At 41.6% G+C, this 21,321-nt stretch overlaps 1 protein-coding gene across 1 annotated transcript; it reads left to right on the top strand.

The window, feature by feature from the left end:
- Nucleotides 1-4,362: 4,362 nt before the first annotated feature.
- On the top strand, nt 4,363-9,540 carry LOC143139518 (membrane progestin receptor beta-like). The gene is made up of 3 exons (XM_076300101.1): nt 4,363-4,454; nt 5,700-5,864; nt 8,526-9,540. Exons 1-3 carry the CDS (start codon nt 4,363-4,365, stop codon nt 9,538-9,540), a joined length of 1,272 nt encoding a protein of 423 aa, XP_076156216.1.
- The last annotated feature ends 11,781 nt before the right edge of the window (nt 9,541-21,321 follow it).

Here is a 21,321-nt window from a genome sequence, read left to right as displayed (position 1 = left end):
AGGCCTGCGATGTCGACGAGGACTTCTGGCCAGATCTGGACAGAAAGCAGGATCCATGACACCGCCCCCCCCCCCGCTCCCCCCCCCCCACACACACACACACACACACACACATGAAAGGGAAAAAAAGTTTTTTTTCATTAGCAATTTCTCCAGTAATTGTTTTTTTCTTTTTTCTTAAGTTTTGTTGCTACATTTTTTTTTATTTGTTTAGAGTACATTCAGAGTAGAGTACATTCAGAGTACATTCAGAGTACATTAGAGTACATTAAGAGTACATTAGAGTACATTCACTTACACTTACATTCACAAAAATTTGACCTTAATTAAGTCAAGTCAAGTTTATTTATATAGTGCATTTCATACACAGAGGTCATTCAATGTGCTTTACATAAACAAAAGCATTGATAACTGTGTGCAATGTGCTTTACATAAACAAAAGCATTGATAACTGTGAATCTATCCTATAAGAATGTTTGTTTTTTTGTAAATATTTTGTTGAAAAAAAAATTCTACTTTTGAGTTTCACAGAAGACTGAGTCTGAGAAGATGACAATAAAAATAGAAACACAAAGACTGCAGTGTTTAAAGCACATTAGTGTGCTGGGCGTGTATGTATTAATAGGCCTATAGACCCTTTCAACTGTAGAAACAAACTGTATTCCTAAAGCATTTCCGGAGGCACAGAAAACAACATTCAGCTAATAGTAACCTAAGGACAAAAAAAAAAAAAAAAAGACAAGTTACATAAAGTGGACTTTTTGTGAGTTTTATGTTATGATGCGTTTTATGTTATGATGCATCTGCATTGCTTCTGAACATTTCAACCTGAAATCATCAATGAGTGTTTGTGGAGTGAGTGTGAAGAAGTGGCAAATAAAGTTTTTTTTTCAACTGCCTACACACTAAATCTTTGCTTGTCACACAATTTCCTAAACATGTCTTTCAAACACCATAATTCCACACCAAATCTGCAAAACCATACACTAATTCTCAGTGTTTGAGTTTTCAATTTCCTAAAACACATTTTTCAAAACACCACACACAATTTTCTACCTAACACACAAAAATCTAACAGGAGGTAACTTGATTTCATTTTTCAAACACAGCCTATAAAAAAGCCACATGCTTTTTTGAAATGCAAAATGCCTCAAATCTGCAGCAAAATGACACGCAACATTCAAAATGTCATAAACACCTCTCTAAAGCAAACATTCGCCTCACATTATAAACACTTTTTTCATAATATGATGAATATGACACTTCGTAACATCAGTAGGCAAACTCCTGTTAACAATGCTACACAGCCCACAGAACAGAAGCTAATCTACAGCATGTAATTGTTTTATTTTATTAACACTCCGTTCCCTTCTTGTAAATCTCGTCTTTGTGAAGAAGCTCACATTTGCTTATATCACAGTCCATTTTTTTTCTAATCTCCTCTGGACACTAACTACTTTCTCATTGGTAATCACTATATCTTCCTACAGCGTTCCGCTAAAATGGCCGCTGCTACACAAAAGTGACGTTGTCGCCTGAACTCTATAGGACAGGGGCAGCACCATGCTCTGGGGCTACTCTTCAGCAGAAGATACAAGAAAAACATGGCTCCCATCAAAGGCAGTAGGAATTCACCTACACAGAAGAAAATCACCCTGGAGAACCTTGATCATGTTACATCATTATCAACAGATCTCTGTCTGAGTCAAGGATCCATGGTTCAGCAAGCCAACTTCCCAAAGCACTTATCACAAACATGAAGTAGGCTAATGCTTTTGTAAAGGTTGTGGAATGGTGCAAGAAGGCCTTTGGCAATAAAGGCACACAGAGAGAGAGAGAGAGAGAGAGAGAGAGAGAGAGAGAGAATCAGATTTGAGATTGAACCATCATTCAAATCAACACAGATCTAGGTCTCGATAATATCAGGGATCTGGTTAGTAGTTACAAGCTGTAAAGAACTTCAAGTTCAAGTTAATGCCGTAGTCTGCAGTGTGCTAAAGAACAATGGAACTATTCATCTTTATTTACAGTTTTTCACAGTTGCTTTGGCGCATTTCTCAGATCAAGTATAAGAGTGATATGACACTGTCATGAATGTGTCATAAAGTCATAAACGTTTATGACATAACGCTTCTGTTATTAAGTGACATTCGTTTTTGTCATAACAAGTTAGGTTTAGGGTTATGGTTAGGATTACTGTAGGTTAGATGTCGATACTGTCAAGTAAAGTGTTACCGCAGTTTCTTCCCATCTTGAACAAAGCAATGCTTTCTTACATCCATGCAACTGATTTTGTACAAATGTCTGCTGTTTTTTTCCAATAGCTAATGTTATGTTGGTCAAAATGCACTATACTGGTTCCCTGCTGAATAGTCCTGTGGTACCTGACATGCAGAATACCTACTCTGACTACGCCACCCCCTAAACCCAGGCGGGAGAAACCTATAAGCTCTCTAACATGGCTGGTTCTCGGCCATCCCCACAAAGGAACAGTTAACAAAAGGCATATACGAAATACTCAAATTTATTACAAATAGTATAAATACAATCCAGAATGTAAGTTGTGTGTAAGAAAGACTACATGGGATAACTGGCTGAGACTCCTCAGGCTGATTAGGTCGGGTCAGCACACACTGCATGGAACATCATATTCATTACCTGCATGACAGGGTACCCTAACAGTCACAAAGAGCAAGTGGTGGCAGCAGCAAGAGAATGTGAGCTCTCAACAAACCAAACTTTACAACTTCCTAGTTAGTCATGTGACCTGCCCCATGTGACCATGCTTGCAGTCACACAAGCCACACTGGTTGCCAGTGCAGGTGGGCACATAAACCAGAAATCCCCACATCCCCACCTACCCCATAAAACCAATTGGCCTTATTTCATCACTTGTGTCATTACATGCAAATGTGTTTATTATAGTCTGTCTAGTTAGCATATACATATATGTGACCTGACAGACAGGAACGTCAGGATAGAAAGATATATAGTGTTGCACAGCTCTGTTTTACTGTACAGTTGTCATTTACAATGCTGTAAAAGCCTTTGTTTTCTTCATATTATTACAATGTCACAGAGCGACCCCCTCTGAACACAATAATGTGTAACTTTATAGTTTTGAAATAGAAAATAGTGCTGCCTTGCACATTGCTCATAAGAAAATACTTACATGTAAGAGTAAACTGTCATATTGACAACAAGACAAAAGAGTTTGACTATCTTGACATAAACAATAGCATCATGACTTGTCATTTTGATTGCACTGACTGTTTCATTGGCATACATATTTGCTTTTGAGGCATAAACTAAGCGTTTTGAGCAAGATACACGCTTTTGCAGGTTATCAACTATACGGTGCAGTTTGTGCAAATTATTTAATTAACTAGCATGATACAGAAATGGATTCTACGCATAAAAGTACTATACTGTAGGATTAACAAAGAAAAATCTGGTAATGATCTTTATCGGATCGGTGTAGGTTTTGCCCTGTCTACACCCACAGACAGCGTGCAGATTATCTTGATTATGTGATTTATGTGGTCGGATATTAACCCTTTGACTAAGAGGTGGCTGACAGTGGGCATTTTTGGAACAGCACAGTCAAAACTCTGCCAAATGTACCTACCTCTTCCTTTGATAATATCATCCAGGTCAGTGTAGGCCCTTTATCAGCACCTAAGTGCCTCAGATCTATCAGAGGCACATCATTTCAACAACCTGACGGAAAGTGTTCGAAAACAATTGAGATGTTCTACAAATTCACTGCTACCAAACCTTGGGTGAGTGTATTTCTTTCTATCGCTTTTGCAATCCTTTTTAGTTTTAGCTTGCAGTTACACTGTCCATACTTAAAGACAGTGCTTGCATTTGCTTGGAGACTCCTCGGCATGAATTGTATAGAAGTTTGCTGTTGCTAGAGCATCTTTAAATCGCAGAGCACACACACTCTTCACTATGATCATCTGACTATGATCAAGATGTTGCCTCATGAAGACAAAGCCATGATGAACTATCAGACGTGCTTCTGAATGTTTAGAGAATAACGGCCGTTAGTAGATAACGGTAGGGGCTACCATCCAGGCCTTGCAGCTATATGAAATGTGATGCTACGGTAAGTGGCTTGAGTGAGGAGAATGCAATGAGTTGAGCAATTGTTGAGTTTGTATTTGCGAATAAGACCACAAACAGATGGGATGGTATTCAGATTACTAAACAGATGCTTGATCTGACTTTTTCAAAATGAGATGCCAGACACGGAATCTCCCTCCTTCCTTTGCACAGGGGTTCATGTGCTGCTTGGTCCTGCTGATGGGATGCTCTCTGGTGGAGGGCAGCAACTCGGCTGTTTGTTACCCCAAAATGAAGTTCCTTGTGCACCGTCCGCCTCCCTCTGAGGGATGGAGAAGGAGCCGAGAGCTCAACGGACAATCACTTTCTCCCTGGAAGTGGAAGTAAGTGGAAGCCTCATTCAAATCTTCAACTCGTAGCGTGATGTTATGCAAAGCCATTCTTAGATTGATTTGTTAGTTTAGTGCATTCGTTTAATGTAATAATGACATGAGTATTTTGGTTTAATTGTGTTAACACAGTCCATGAGATAGGAACTGATGGCATGCTCAGTGGAGAGGAACAGTGAGTCCCAAACAAGATGATTTAGTTAGTATGGCACGATGTAAACCTGGCGAAGAGCCGTACATTCTCCCAACTGTGTCCTTTCACTGTGACATAAGCTGTCTTCTGTACTTCAAAGGCTGTAAACTCCTACTTGTTTAAGTGGGATAGAAGTTAGAGTCAAAGAGATCTGCTGCATCACAAGTCACGCGTCACAAAGGTCTGGGATTTGGGAATCAAAATACTTTATGGGTGTCATGGCATGGACCAAAGAATGTGCATTCTCAGAAACTGTACCATACTTTTAGAAGAAGCTATTATGGGTCAAAGAAGAAACTGGAATTGAACTGCATGGAGTTGGATTAGGCCTACAAGCATAATTGTAATTGCTTGCAAATTGCCTTTAGTCATCTGGAAGATATGGCTTCCGAGTTGTAGGTACAAAGCATACAAATACACCAAATTGATCGGTAGTCCCAACAATAAGGAGGTTCATGGTTGAGGATCGACTAAGACCTTTCTCCCCACTGCATTCCGGTTTAATGTTCTAGAATAATTGCACAGAGTGATTCTTGCCAAGCATTCTGAGAGAAGATTAGTGGGTCAGAACTCCACCAAAGCAGTGAAAGCGTTTGTTAGGCTGGGTGAACCCAGCCTGATCTGACGGCGGTTTCTATTCCGCCCTGCAGCTCAGGCTGGAAACTTGTACATCTCTTTCTCCTGCTTCTGTTACACTTTTGCGGGGGCCAATCACAAACTGGCTTATCCACCTGGCGCGCTATTGGAAGGTTTAAAACTATGACGTTAGCGGGAGAGCCTGGAGTTTTTTCGTGTCGCTCTGCAAACGTCACCCGGTTCATTGGTCAGATTGGTGAATGACTATCCAATTGCGTACAGAGTCATTTGAACTATACCCGTTGATCACGCCTCTTGTGCAGTAGAAAATACATAGCGGACTCCCCAGACCAATGTTCATGATCTTAAAACATTGAGCTTGGTCTGGTGAAAGCCAGACTAAGCATTTGTCCATCTGGGCATAGCTTCGTGCTGTAATGTAATGGCCGTCCTTTCCTGAACCCTTCTAGGAGAATCTTTGTGGAGAATGGGATTCCTCAGGTGATCTACGAAGCAGTCTGTGACGCGTCATACTGCGAATATCCACAGAGTGACATGGAAGCTCGGGGGAACCTCAACGCTGTGCCCATCCACCAGGTGCTCATGGTCCTGCAGAGACAAGTAGGCAGGCCCAGGTGTTACGTCGCGCATTTCAGACGCGTGGCAGTGGGCTGCATGTGTGTCTGGGCCAAACATTCACACTGAAGGACACTCCGCTCCATGTGAAACATTATGATCTGTATAGTGTGTCCCACAACCACTTATGCATACCTGATTCTAACACTGATCCTGACCCTGTCATTAGTTAATGGGAAAATAAATTGTTGTAAAGATGCTATGCAAAAATATGCCATGTTTATGTTTCAACAACTGAGATAACATGTTTATTTGTGGGTCTGTGGACAATGTCTTTGAAAATCTAGCAGATTCGACACAAAATAAATAAACAATACAAGATAAATAGCTTCCACACATGTCTTGTGCATATTATTTAGTATACTGATATACAATACTTACTATTTGGCTGGCACTGTTATCCAACGTAACTTACTTTACAAAGTGACTTACAATTTACATTCTGGACATGCTTTTGTGAATCTATGGTGCTCTTGCAGCATAGAGACAAATGCTTAAAAGAAAATCGCAGTGATTTTTCACATACCGGTAGGTGTCTGTTTCTCGAAGTCACTGAGAACTGTCGGTACGAAAACTCACCCGAAAATAATCGGTTCAGCCTATACTGTAGCTCTACCCGCTGCAGCCAATGACTCGAGCCGCCAGGCAGCTACAGTGCTACACTCTGGGGGCATGAATGTTGGGGCTCATGAACATGAACTACCAGAATTCTTCTTTAAAAAGTGGTTATTGGTGGCGTACTCATACCTCTACTCCACTGCATCTATACTGAGATTAAGTTTGGATACGTGTGTACACTAAATGTGTCAGTGTAACTGGTCCTCAATGTGATGTACCTATGTTGAAATGCATCACTGCAGTAATATAGTCATATCAGTTCCTCCATGTCTTACTCTAGCTCCATTCACATTTGATCAAGCGCCTCTGCTGAAGAAATATTACACATAATTAGCATTTGAGAATAATTTCAGATAAGAGAGAACAAAGAAGTCACTCATTTGAACATCAACATGCCACTGTTCACTGAGGAATACATATATAAACTTATGAAATTGTCAGTAAAATTTGAATATGTTGCTAAGAAGCAGTCAACAAATATGTTTCATCTAATCTGATAATAGTTAGTGGGCTGCGTCTAGACACAGGAAATTGGGAACAACTTCGGCGGCTCTCCTAGGAGAGCATTCACAAGGGAAACACTGAGAGCTGAGCTTTGTGACCTAAAGAATGTCACATGATTCTTAATCCTTGAGTTGAGTTGTTTCTGCCCAGAGCTGAACTGGACACATTTCATTCATTGTGCTGGACAGGCTGGGCACGAGCACACTGTTCGAGACTTGACTAGAGAGAGAGAGAGAGAGAGAGAGAGAGAGAGAGAACTCGCTTGTCCATAGAGATAGAGATAGATAGCACAAAGACAACCATGTTCGAGGAACTTCTCTAGAACAAAAACTGGACACATTTATAACATTGTCTGTGCAGGTCAGACTAGCTAAAGAACACACATCTGCAAATCTGAACAGAAACAAAGAGTGGTCCCTGCTCCAGGTCACACACACACACACACACACACACACACACACACACACACACACACACACACACAGACAGACATACACACAGAGTGAGGCACAGGAAGGTCCTGTAGAAGCCTCACTTGACTTGGCCTCTTCATCCTCAGTATGCTGTCGCTGACCTCTGCGACCTAAGTCATGATGGCAGACTCATGGACGTTCACTGTTAACCTGAGGAGGACTCCATAGTGCGACAAGGTGAGTGATCACATACTGTATCATTTCACCTGCTTACTATGTTACAAAGTAATGCATTATACATATATTGATTTGCAAATAAGGAAAAAAGAGAAAAGTTGTTGCTTATATGATTTTACATTCAAATTGTAATAATCATTGATACTTTGCAGCATCTCAGAATTAATGAATTTCACAAATCCTTTACCCATCATTCATTTTAAATTTGTTTGACCAAAGCAGAATATCTGGAGTGATATGAGAGTAATTGTTGTTGTTTGCTAAAGGTACTTTGTTAGGACTCCTTTAATGCAGACCCTGTTTGTCTAATTCCACACTTGGGTTTTCCTGCCAAATTGGCTGATTATGGAGTGTTTCACCTATTTAGCTCATTCCCTGATCCTTTAAACAGTAATCACATTCACTTGCTTTTAAAATCATGAATATAATATAAGTTTTCTGTTCTGTCTCTTTAGGGACATTGTTTAGCAGAATTGTGGTCTGATATTTGTGGTACAGAGTGGACACAAGTGTTGTACTACAATCTATGATGCGCGACTGTAATACAAATCGTGCTCTACAAAATGGTTGAACAGACCATTACAGACAATAACATTACATTTTCTATAGCGCTTTATCATTGCACCCAAAGCCGTTTAATAGCGAAGGAGGAACCTCACTAACCATTACCAATGTGTAGCACCCACCTGGGTGATGCACAGCAGCCATTATGTGCCAGAACATGTGCTCACCAAAGTGATAAGACATAACAGATCTTGTTGTCTTTCATTTCATCATTCATAATTTAATTTCCAGTGCTGATCTCTCTCTCTCTCTCCCTCCTCCATCCCTTCCCAGCATGCCGCGGTGGACTTTGGTGTGTCTCAGTTTCCTGTCCATGCACCGCAGACGGCTAAGTGGCTTCTCCCCGCCTCCCCAGGCCACTGTGCTGGCCAAAGATGTCCCCGTCCTGTTCCGCGAGCCGTACATCCACGGTGGCTACCGGCCCGTGGGCCAGCGCTGGTCCTGCTACCTGCTCAGCCTCTTCCAGGTGCACAACGAGTCTGTCAATGTGTGGAGCCACATGCTGACCGGCGTGATCGTCCTCCTCCGCTTCTTGCTTCTGCTGCACACCTGGCCTGCCCCGCTGGACCTGACCGCGCTGCCCCTGTGCCTGTACGTGACCTCTGCCCTCACCTACCTGACCTGCAGTGCGGCCGCCCACCTGCTGCAGTCGCACTCGGAGCTCGCCCACTACTGCCTCTTCTTCCTGGACTACGTGGGCGTGTGCGTCTACCAGTACGGCTGCGCGCTGGTGCACTACTTCTACAGCTCGGAGCCGGCGTGGCGCGAGACCGCCGTGGCCGACGCCTTTCTGCCCGGCGCCGTGCTCCTCGGCTGGCTGACCTGCGCCAGCTGCTGCTTCGCCAAGCTGCGCTACCAGCGGCCGTACCCGCTCCGCCGCAAGGTCTTCCAGCTGGTGCCCACCAGCCTGGCGTACCTTCTGGACATCAGCCCCGTTGCCCACCGGCTGGCCAGCGCCGGCTCGTCGGACGCCGACGGCGCTATCGCGCTCCACGCGCTGCAGATCTTCTTCTTCCTGCTGGCGGCGCTCTTCTTCTCGTGCCCCGTGCCCGAGTGCTTCTTCCCGGGCCGCTGCGACGTCCTGGGCCACGGCCATCAGATCTTCCACCTCTTCCTGGCGCTGTGCACGCTGGTCCAGCAGGAGGCGCTGTTCCGGGACTTCCGGGCACGCTGGCGCACTCTGGAGCGGGTCCACGGGCGAGACAGGCTGATCGGGGCCTGTGCCTCCTTCCCCATCCTGGTGCTCTGCAGCCTGCTCACCGCTGGCGTCATGTGCTGCTACGCCAAGAGGAAGCTCAAAGCCAGGCCCAAAGAACGAAGCTCAAGGATACAAAACTGACTGGAGAAAAAAAAAACGTCACTTCATGTCATACTGGTTTTAAACTCTACACGACTAAAAAACGTCACTTCATGTCATACTGGTTTTAAACTCTACACGACTAAAAAACGTCACTTCATGTCATACTGGTTTTAAACTCTACACGACTAAAAAACGTCACTTCATGTCATACTGGTTTTAAACTCTACACGACTAAAAAACGTCACTTCATGTCATACTGGTTTTAAACTCTGCACGACTAAAAAACGTCACTTCATGTCATACTGGTTTTATACTCTACATGACTTATCAATATATCCTCTGTAGTATCTGGTGTTATGAAGAGTCTGCACACCGGAAGGATGCTTACAGTCAGGCCTAATTAATGGAGCCAAGAACAGGAGGAAAGAAATAGACTGAAACAAGACAGTAAACATTCTGCTAGTTTACAGTACATGCATACAATGTCCATGACATGTTGTCTTTATGTTTTAGAGTTATGATATAATTACTGTTATGAAGAGTCTACACCACACAGATTATTTCTCGGCAGGATATCTGTGAATTTGTTATATTTTGGAGAGCTACTCAAAAATTCACAAATTACAAATTATATGTTAGCACACTAAAAGGAAAGAACTGAGAGCCAGTCCCAAACAAGAGCAGTGAGACAGCTGCAGACCTTCAACCCTATATAATCACCTATGTCCGCCCGTGCCCTATTTTTGCCCCCCTTACGTTAATGTGCCACTTAATATTAATTTCTATACAAACCAAGATGGCGGATTCCTAAAGAAACGCAAGCTCCCATCCCAGAAAGGTGTCTAAATGATCTTTGTACTGGGTCTCGAAGTGCTGTAAACAGTATTGTAATACTGCTGGTACAAAACCACGACTTACTAGTGGAATTTTGATTACGTGACGAGAATTCTCGGGTGAATTTTAATTTGTTTCCCTCTAAAATTCTCTCCACAACATTTTCTGATCTGAGCTAACACACTGATTACGTAGTGAAGTAAGGGTCTCAGGAGGATAAATATTAATCTGAAGTTGGCTTTCTATTCATCACCACATTTAATGTCCCTCATAGCACCTTGAGAAAACATCACAGTACCAAACTACGAGCGTGGTAAACATAATCGGGCAATTTAGGCAATAAATGCCTTGCCTGGGAAACAAAACTCATTCACAAAGTGAATAGAGTCTGGTCATTCACAATTAGGATTCCTTTCCAACACTTGCATTGCTACGGGCGCTGATTTTGAAATCATTGCCTAACCAATCACATTATTTAGGGATTCATTCATTACTTCCTACTTCACCTAAACTTTACAAACTGACACTAAACAGCCTTGTCAGTCAGGAAACAATGTATGTGGGCCTAATTTTGCTGTAAATAAATTTACTCATTCTTCAGACTGCAATTTTTGATGTTTGCAGGTGTTGCTGCTACGGTTTACCAAAGCCACTTTCGATTTTGAAACTATGTCATCCAGTTTCGTTGCTGATTGGGAAGGTAATCTGCCAACCAATGGAAATGTTAGTGAACTATGGTGTTCCAGACTAGTATCTCCCTAAAATTATCTAGATCTAGGTATGGCCAGGCTAATAAATGCCCTCGGTTAGAGCCAAACCAGATTTTGTCCCATTCTACATCTCGCTACTGAAAAATGTATAATTAAATATTATTTTGAGTTATACAAAAATATATTTTATATTTTCTAGTTTTCTAGTTCCTGATTCAGGTCATCGTGTAGGAGGACAGATTTGTGGTTACTCCAACATGACTGAAGATTTACAGGAAGCTAGATGAGCAAACACACACACACACATTTACATTTAGTCATTTAGCTCACGCTTTTATCCAAAACAATTACTATAAAATAAAAAAATAAATACACATATATATATATATATATAATATGTGTAGTAAATGTAAAAATACTACTGCTTAGATAACATTAAACGCTGTTACAATTTAATTTAGATGAGACATATTGGCATATTGGTGTGCTTTATAATATTACAAAGACCAAGGGTGTAATCATAATATACTTTGAGGGGGACATATAGATTCCCCCAATACTCAAAAATGCTCAAAATGCAACCCCGATACCAAGACAAATGTTATGCTACAGTAGTATCACTCACTGTTGTTCAAAATAATAACTTGTTACAAAGTGCAAAATGCAGTGGCGTAACTATAGTAGGTGCAGCAAGTGCAGTCGCACCAGGGCCCGTGACCTCCCGGGGCCCGTCGCTACCCCCGCCCTGCCTCCTTTTTTTTTTTTTTTTTTTTTTAGAACTTTAGAATGTTAGAGCACGGAGAGTGAAGCGTCACTTTGACGATCTATCGGAAGATGAGCGCTTAACCGATGCAGAGAGATACTTCAAAGTACAGGTATTTAATGCAACTCTGGACATCATAATCAGTCAGCTCTCCCAAAGATTTGCAAGTATGCGGGAAACTTGTCATGTGTTTGAGTCTTTACGTCCTATGACCCTTCAACTCGCAGGTGATGATGAACTGCTTGAAAAGGCAAGACGTTTTTGCTTTAAAGCAGAGATTTCACAGAAGTCATCTATTTTTCAACTTGCCAAAATGCTGGTGGTAGATTATGACAGTGTAACATCCACATTCCGGGAAGTGTGTACTCATGTTGTTTCTGACATTGTGACTGTGGCAACAGCTAAGCGATCTTTTTCCAAACTCAAACTTATTAAGACCTATACCTAACTAGATGTACCGCAGAGCGGTACAAAATATGACCGCCGCCCAGTCCAGCACATTTTTTCCACAAAAATAAATCACGCTGAAAGGCCTATATGATTCTAACTGTCTCACTAAATTGCATTATCCACACGTACTCAATTCTCACTGATATCTGCTAGACAACAAGTACCAAAACATGATTAGTTCATAGATTTCACATGTAAAATTCATTTTATACAACCCCACCTCCATCTTGCCTGTTCATAATTCTGAGAAATTCTTGAATTGTGTGCATGTGTGCATGTTCATGTTTATGTTGTGTGTGTGTGTGTGTGTGTGTGTGTGTGTGTGTGTGTGTGTGTGTGTGCGTGCGTGCGTGTGCGTGTGCATGCGCTTGTGTGTGTGCCTGCGTATGTGCCTGTGCAAGCGTACATATGTCTACTGTGTGAGTATGTGTCATACGTATGATTACTGTGAATGTATGTGTGTGTGTGTGTATCTGTTTGTGCACATGTGTGTACATGAAATGGGTTAACATGACCCCTGGAGGCAAACATACGGAAAAAAATGGTCATCCTAGTCCCTACAGTTCTCAAGATATTCACAGAGAACTGTGTCTGCCCTACCCTCCTTTCGGGGGTCCAGTCCAGCGGGGGGGCTACAGATCAAAACGAAAAACGACGGTTCCATGCTATCCATGTGGGGTTACATGCCCACCAAGTTTTGTGTACCCCGGTCTTTCAGTGTCCCGGGAATCATTGTTGGTGTACGTCACTAAATGTACACATAAATTATTTTATTGTAAGGCCCCCCATGAACGAAAGTACACAAAACTTGGCATGCATTCGGAGGGTGTCATAATGATCCTACACTTTTAATTTCGTGCAGTTTTGACCTTGTCAGCCAGAGATATTGTGATGAAAACACCTAATTTTTTGCTTTTTATTTTTTAACTAGGTGGCGCTATACATGAAATAAGTGGTAATGGGATGGGTTGACATGCCCCGTTAAGACCAACATACATAAAAAAGGTGGACCTCCTAGGCCCTACGGTTCTCGAGATATTCACAGAAAACTGTCTCCGGCCACCTACAGGCCAGTTGGTGTATAGTAACATAAATTAATTTATTGTGTGGCCCCCCATGAACGGAATTCCACAAAATTTGGCGTGCATACAGAGGGTGTCATAATGATCATACACTTCCAATTTCGTGCAGTTTTGACTATGTTAGGTCACAGATACCTTCGATTACAACACCTCATTTTTACTTTTTTGTGTTTAACTAGGTGGCGCTATACATGAAATGAGTGGTTATGGAATGGGTTGACATGGCCCCTTGAGATCAACATACAAAAAAAAAATGGTCCTCCTAAACCTTACGGTTCTCGAGATATTCACAGAAAACTGTGTCTGCCCTACCCTCCTTTCGGGGGGTGCAGTCCAGCGGGGGGGCTACAGATCAAAACGAAAAACGATGGTTCCATGCTATCCATATGGGGTTACATGCCCACCAAGTTTCGTGTACCCCGGTCTTTCAGTGTCCCGGGACTCATTGACAGAAATTTGGGCATGCGAAAAAAAAAAAATAAATAAAAAAAAAAAAAAAAAAAAAAATCTGACTAAACCTATATGACCGCCGCTTCGCTGCGCGGCGGTCATAATAAGCAGCATGGGGCAGGAGAGGCTCCGTGGGTTAGCTATCCTGTCCATTGAAAATACGAGAGCCAGAGCATTAAATATTGGGAACACCGTTGACGATTTTGCACAACGAAAGGCTCGTAAGATGGCCTTCTTCTAATGGCATAATTCACGCATATTGGGGATTGTATGCATATGAATGATTTTATTTGGTTTCTGGACGGTTAAATAAGTTAGGCTACATTAAGTTTTGTTTCTGCGCAGTGCGAGTTTATAAGCAAGCAATCTACGCTTGCAGTTTCAGCAGAGGGTTGAAGAAGCGCATTGAGTGTTCCCATAATTCCATGCGAGTTGATGTTAATGCAGTAATATTAGATTACCCTGGCCTGCAGGCTGTTAATAAAATTATTTTTTAATGTTTTTACATGTAATGGATATGTAGTAGTGTGTTTTTTATTTGAAATTGTAATCTGTAACTAAACTACTTCGGTGTCTCAGGCCCTTTGCATAAACAATTGAAGTCACCCTTAATGTGTATTGCATATCAGAGCTAATTCATCCTGGGCCAAAGTTCGTCGGTATGGGGCCCGCTCAGCGCTCTCGCACCTGGGCCCACCATTGACTTGTTACGCCACTGGCAAAATGGTATGCTAAATGGTTAAATAACAGACCTCAGTTTAGTGAAAACACCTTATTACAGAGAATTACCAGGAAAACACTGACTTGCCTTGCACAATTTTTCTCTCTTGAGCCATTGCTTACTGTATGTGCAAGTTGTACAATACATTGGAATTATGAAATACCAATTGATAAAAAGCAGACCTGTGCAGATCGGTCATTATTTCTGAGAAGTTACGCACTGCCTTCTCTCTCCGCTCAGATGTCCTTCGTCTCCTGTCGCATTTGATCAGTGCTCTTTTCAAGTTGAACTAGAGTAGTGCTTTACTACTACAGGATATTATTCATTACTGTCTTATGTCATGGGGGGCTTATACATGATCTTATGTGGTCATGTAAACAATATTCAAACCAAAACGACTGCACCCTAGACTAGGCTATGACACTTTTAACTAGATAACTCAGTTTTTGCCCCTTTAGTCACCCCCATGCCATCTTCTATTCCTGCCCAACTGGCATCATCATGCCCTTTCCCCCCTCTCTCTTTAGGCTACTCTGAATGCAATAGTTTACATGATCATATGTGACCATGGTGGCCATATAGCCACACCAAGGCATCCCCAGAAAGCACATAAAGATGTTGCACAACCAAGTTTTTCAATATTTGCTACTTTTTACCACAATATCTGGACTTATTTTCTATACCATTGCACAGATTATATGTGTATATGATTATAGTTATAGAGTTGTCATTTGTTCAACCCTCAATGGCATAAGACAAAATGGCACCTGGAAATTAGAACAACTGTATTATTAGACATTATTGTTTAAAAGAAAACATATACACATATCACCCTGTGTGTTCATGAATTTGTACATATAATAGAATGGCAGGAACTGATTTCACCCACCATGCACATTTGATGCAAAGAGCCAGTTGTAATGATTCAGTAGAGCTGATGTTGCTCCCTTTCTAATCTGAAGGGGGCAGCAGTGAGTCAGGAAGCAGAGGGAACTGGTTACAGGTTTGAGTTCTCCTTCTTCAGAGTGATGAAGATCCTGAATACTGAATATTACACTCACTATTACACACCTAACTTCTCCCTATGGCAGGGATCAACATCTTGCATGATAGCATCTACTGTTGTTCATTTACAGCTAACATAAACATAAGAATATTAGAATAGAATTAGAATTGTGATCTCATCTTTTTAATTTCTCTCTCTGCAACATTAGAATTTTTGTACAGAAGTAAAGGCCTACATTCCTTTGATACAGTAAACTTCAACCACTAGAGTCAAAAGGTCTGTGCTTTCTCTCTATCTCTCTAAGCTTGTACTTGTAAACATCTTACTCTTGGACTGTGGTACTGGTGCTTGTCTGTGAACAGACTTAGCTAAGCTGGATAAGTCTAGACTCCATTGTGTGTGTGTGTGTGTGTGTGTGTGTGTGTGCGTGAGTATTTCACTCTCCCCAGATGAGTGACGAGAGAGCAAACCGAGCGAGGCATTGCAACCACAGGTTTTATCAAAGGTGACTCAGAACATTAAATATTGCTGACGTGAAAAAAATAACAATATAAAGAATGTCTATTCTATTGAGACTGTTTGGCTTTCCAATGTGCGTACATCAGTTCTAAACATGGGCCTGAAATGCAATGATGATCTATGGTTCTATATCGCACTCTACTGGCTGTCTTGGTGTACTACATTTTTCAGTACTACTCTGTTACAGTGCTAGGACCATAGATATTAGACAGCTAGATACCGCATTGTCTGTCGAGTTTTACTGTCTATGGGCAACTGTACTGTCTATGGGCAACACTTGCCGGCAATCAGAGACACCTGTGTGATTTCCAGTCAGAGTCACATGCTTCTAAATTGGCCTCCAGTGACTGTTGCCCCCACCAACATGGCGTCGCTATTTACGCACATTCTGGAGCCCAATGCGGTATCCATATAGCCACACCAAGGCATACCCAGAAAGCACATGCAAGTTTTTCAATATTTGCTACTTTTTACCACAATATCTGGACTTATTTTCTATACCATTGCACAGATTTATGTGTATATGATTATAGTTATAGAGTTGTCATTTGTTCAACCCTCAATGGCATAAGACAAAATGGCACCCGAAAATTAGAAAAACTGTATTATTAGACATTATTAGACAAAATTTAAATTTAAAAGAAAACATATACACATATCACCCTGTGTGTTCATGAATTTTTTGTACATATAATAGAATGGCAGGAACTGATTTCACCCACCATGCACATTTGATGTAAAGAGCCAGTTGTAATGATTCAGTAGGGCTGATGTTGCTTCTTTTCTAATCTGAAGGGGGCAGCAGTGAGTCAGGAAGCAAAGAGAACTAGTTACAGTAGGGGGGGGGGGGGGGGGGTGTTATTTCATGAAAATGTTCAGATTCAACTTTAGCCCAGATTTTCTAATGCTCCCATGTCTTGGGAATACATTGATGTGAAAAAATTTCAAATCAAGCCCGAAAACCCCCCCCTACCCTGAAAATTACTTTTTCAACCCTGAAAATGTGTGTTTTTTGCCAACTTTCAAAGTACATAGTGGATTTATGTTCATGCTGGGTCCTTTAAAGGTATTTCATGTGGCATGCAATGCCGTAAGAGCACTTTGCACTACAAAGGGTATAGTGTCAAGGTCATATTTTAGGTCAAAGGTCACAAAAATGGCTCAAAATGCCTATTTTTTGCAAAAAAACACAATATTCTAACATTTTGTTATGTTCAATGTAGAGAAATGTTCATTATGGGCCCTTTGATGGTCTTTCATGTGGTATGTCATGCCATGAGAATAGTTTGCATTATAAAATATCCTATTTCAAGGTCATATTAAAGGTCAAAGGTCACCCAAAATGATCCAGAATTACATTCAATAAGAAACATTAAGCAGAGATCATTACAATGCACAATGTAAAACAAAGTTGACCTCAGTCATAATGTTCTGCATGGTTCACTTCAGCTTGAGCAGTGGAGATGTTTTACGAGCAGATTTACGCAAATGCTGATAACTTCTCTATCACTGTCATTGCTGTCAGTGTCCGTGGCAACGTGTACTTTTCTCCTTTTGGACTGGAGTTGCTCAGTTGCAGGGTTGTATGTATCATCAAAGTCCTTTTAGGCAAGTCCCTCCACTCGGCGGCCATATTGCAACGCTTTTTGGGCACTCATTGGGCATCCTATTCCGCAGAAATGCGCGTGCGCAAGGCTTCACGACACCAACCTTGCTCCAGCAGCGAGTTCACAACACATGATTGGCACGATGTCTTCACAACACACCATATGATTGGCTCAATGTATTCACATCACACCACATGATTGGCTTAATGTATTCACATGTCGACGTTTTGCCGAGGAAGGGGTGGGATATGTGTAGACAACGGCCATGTTGGCGTTACAAACTAGCCCCATGCATTTCTATGGAGGATTTTTTGAGTGCTGTGTCTCCTCATTAGAAAGTCTCTGGTATCATCTGCTGTATTTACCTGCTCTGAGATACTATCAGTAGATTCAGTGGTGGTCTCTATGGTTGCCTCCCCCATAGCTTCTTCGTATGTTGACCCAACCAATGCTGTATCAGCCCTCTTCCGTTCCTCTTCCTTGTTCTGCATGGCCTGCAGGGCCTTTTCCCTCGCATTCTTTCGTTCCATTGTTCGCTCCCACTTTCTATCAACCTGCTCCTCACAGTAACCTTTGCGATTATTACGCATGGAATGCAAGAACTGCCATTTCTCATCCCCCATCTTGATCCCAAAAAGGTTTTCTTGGGACACTCGTGCCGATTTGCCGATTTTCCATATCCCCATTGTACTCCTTCATGTCAGTTTTCCATTTCTCACTTTGTTTGGACTGTGGCCAATTCATATTGGCGAGGAAGCGGGTATAACGGCTTCTACACACAGTTGCGTTCCATCAAGTGGGTGTTCCCGACGGTAGCTATGCAAATTACTTGAAGTATAACCGTAATTTGATTGGTTGGTGCTGTCCGTCGATTGGCTTGATTGGCCGGTGCCGTCTGTCGGTGCAGCAACAGCTGAACTTCTCAATGCGAGCGACGGGAGAAACGCGACGCAACGGACCCACAATTCAGTTCGGCAACGGATGACGAAAGCCCATGTAAAGTGAATGGGATGCGTCTCCAGCACTGCAACACACGCAACTGTGTGTAGGAGGCGTAAAGGGCTTCAATTCTGCTGGCAATGTATTGCTCCCCAATGGTGTATATGTTGCAGAACAACCAGTGGTCTTTTAAAACAGAGGCGAGAATCTTTGCCGCCATAGACCTGGTTCGCAGGACTTTACCGGCCCTTGCAGGGCGAAGAAGATACATCATGCATTCAATGATATCCTTCTTACGGGGCAAGACACCATGAGGGAGGTCAGATTCTTCCATATAGGCCACATCTTCAAGTACCTTCTTGGATTTTGACCTTGTTCCATGAATACAAATCGCCATTGTTAATTTGTTCGTCAGTACTGGACATGCCAAACTTCAATTATGGTGAATGTGGGTTTTGTCACTGAATAAAAGCCACATCACATGAGACTGTTTTTTAGAAACAAAATATCTTAAGTTGTATGACACTTAACTTTTTCTGCCAGTACTGTGACACATTTCGACGAGAATCATGATTTGATAAAGTGTGGGAATGTTATTGATTTTTGGGGGGGAAAAGGCATTTCGGTGACCTTTCACCTACAATATGACCTTGACATTAGACTTTTCATTGTGCAAAGTACTCTTACGATATAACATGACACATGTGAGATCATTAAATGGTCCAACATGATAATATTTGTCGGTTGTAATAGGCCAAAAGTGGAATAGTTGTGAAATATGGCAAAAAACACGCATTTTCAGGGTTAAAAAAGTAATTTTGGGGGTAGGGGGGGGTTTTTGGAAGAAAATTTCAAAAAAATTACTCAGGAGTGCTTAAAACATCTTGTTGCATCAGGAAATCAGGGCTATTGTGGTATTTGGTATTAACACCCCCCCCCCCCTAGTTACAGGTTTGAGCTCTCCTTCTTCAGAGTGATGAAGATCCTGAATACTGAATATTACACTCACTATTACACACCTAACTTCTCCCTATGGCAGGGATCAACATCTTGCATGATAGCATCTACTGTTGTTCATTTACAGCTAACATAAACATAAGAATATTAGAATAGAATTAGAATTGTGATCTCATCTTTTTAATTTCTCTCTATGCAACATTAGAATTTTTGTACAGAAGTAAAGGCCTACATTCCATTGATACAGTAAACTTCAACCACTAGAGTCAAAAGGTCTGTGCTTTCTCTCTCTCTCTGTTTTCTCATTGACTGAGAGTTGACTACTGGTAATAATAAGCTTGTACTTGTAGACATCTTATAAGTCTGGACTCCAGTGTGTGTGTGTGTGTGTGTGTGTGTGTGTGTGTGTGTGTGCGTGCTAGAGTATGTCACTCTCCTCAGATGAGTGATGAGAGAAACCAAACCGAGTGAGGCATTCCAACCATAACACAAGTTTTATCAAAGGTGACTCAGAACATTAAATATTGCTGACATGAAAAAAATAACAATATATCGTAATGTCAGCTATTACCAACCGTCCTGTATTTCCAACTTCTTATGTGTATGCGTCACTTAATATTAATTTCTATACAAACCAAGACGGCGTTTTCCTTAAAGAAACGCAAGCACCCACACCATAAGTGTATCTAAATTAGCCATGTACCAAAAATTACATTTTACCGTGACTCTAAACAGTGTTGTAAGGCTGCGTGTACAAATCCGCTTGGAGCTCCAGTGGAATTTTGATTTGCGACGAGAATTCTCGGTCTAACCGTTGATGTGCCGCGAGAAAGGTTGGGAATGGGTACCCACCAGCCCAGCAAAAAACTGAGCGTGGTAAACAAAATTGGATATTTCAGGCAGTAAAACCCCCGGTAAGAAACAAACTAGATTTTGTTCAAATCTACACAATATTTCTACTGAAAAATGTAAGGTTAATTTATTAAATGTTATTTTGAAGTATTAAAAAACATTGTTGTTTTAGAATTTTTGTACGAAATGGTTGGTAATTGGCACGTTTACGATAAAGAATGTGGAACAGCATGAAGTTTTAAAATAACAGGGCTATTCTATTGAGACTGTTTGGCTTTCCAATGTGCGTACATCATTCCTGAACATGGGCCTGAAATGCGTTTCTCAGTGCTAGGACCATAGATATTAGAAAGCTACTGTAGATACCGCATTGTCTGTCGAGTTCTATTAGGTGGCATCGTAAACGCAGTCGCCATATTGCTGGGGGCAACACCTTTACTGTCTATGGGCAACACTTGCCACCAATCAGAGACACCAGTCAGAGTCACATGCTTCTAAATTGGCCAGTGATTGTTGCCCCCACCAACATGGCGTCGCTATTTACGCACATTCTGGAGCCCAATGCGGTATCTAGCTTTCTAATATCTATGGCTAGGACTGTCCACCAGTGTAGCCTACTTACACTGGATGGACAGCAGAGGGCTGTGAGGAGCTAAGTCTACATGGAACATAATGTGGTACAAGCAACTTTACACACACAATGAAGTAGTCTTTTACCATAGATGTCTTTACAATTGCATGAATACCATTTCAACTTATAAAACATTTCATGGCTACATTGTTTTTTTATTATTATTATTATTATTATTTGCTAAAATGCACGAGATTCAAAGTTTGCTTGCAGTAAAAGGATATCTTGAGCAGCAGTGCCTTATCACTTTGTAGATGTGTAAACAATGGCATCAGCGCAGTGCAATTAGTGCTTCCCCG

The sequence above is a fragment of the Alosa pseudoharengus genome, unplaced genomic scaffold (genome assembly GCF_046254945.1).
Source record: "Alosa pseudoharengus isolate Yale_2024_CS ecotype anadromous, Long Island Sound unplaced genomic scaffold, YU_APseudo_1.1 YU_APseudo_1.1_scf_22, whole genome shotgun sequence".
Taxonomy (NCBI): Eukaryota; Metazoa; Chordata; class Actinopteri; order Clupeiformes; family Clupeidae; genus Alosa; species Alosa pseudoharengus.
The sequence above is the reverse complement of the archived record's forward strand: the minus strand, read 5'-3'. Positions and strand labels throughout refer to the sequence as shown.

Coding starts and splice junctions, on each gene's coding strand:
- LOC143139518 (XM_076300101.1), top strand. CDS start 4,363: ATGAAGTTCCTTGTGCACCGTCCGCCTCCCTCTGAGGGATGGAGAAGG. Junction 4,455..5,699: donor CTTTCTCCCTGGAAGTGGAA/GTAAGTGGAAGC, acceptor GAACCCTTCTAG/GAGAATCTTTGTGGAGAATG. Junction 5,865..8,525: donor AGACAAGTAGGCAGGCCCAG/GTGTTACGTCGC, acceptor CATGCACCGCAG/ACGGCTAAGTGGCTTCTCCC.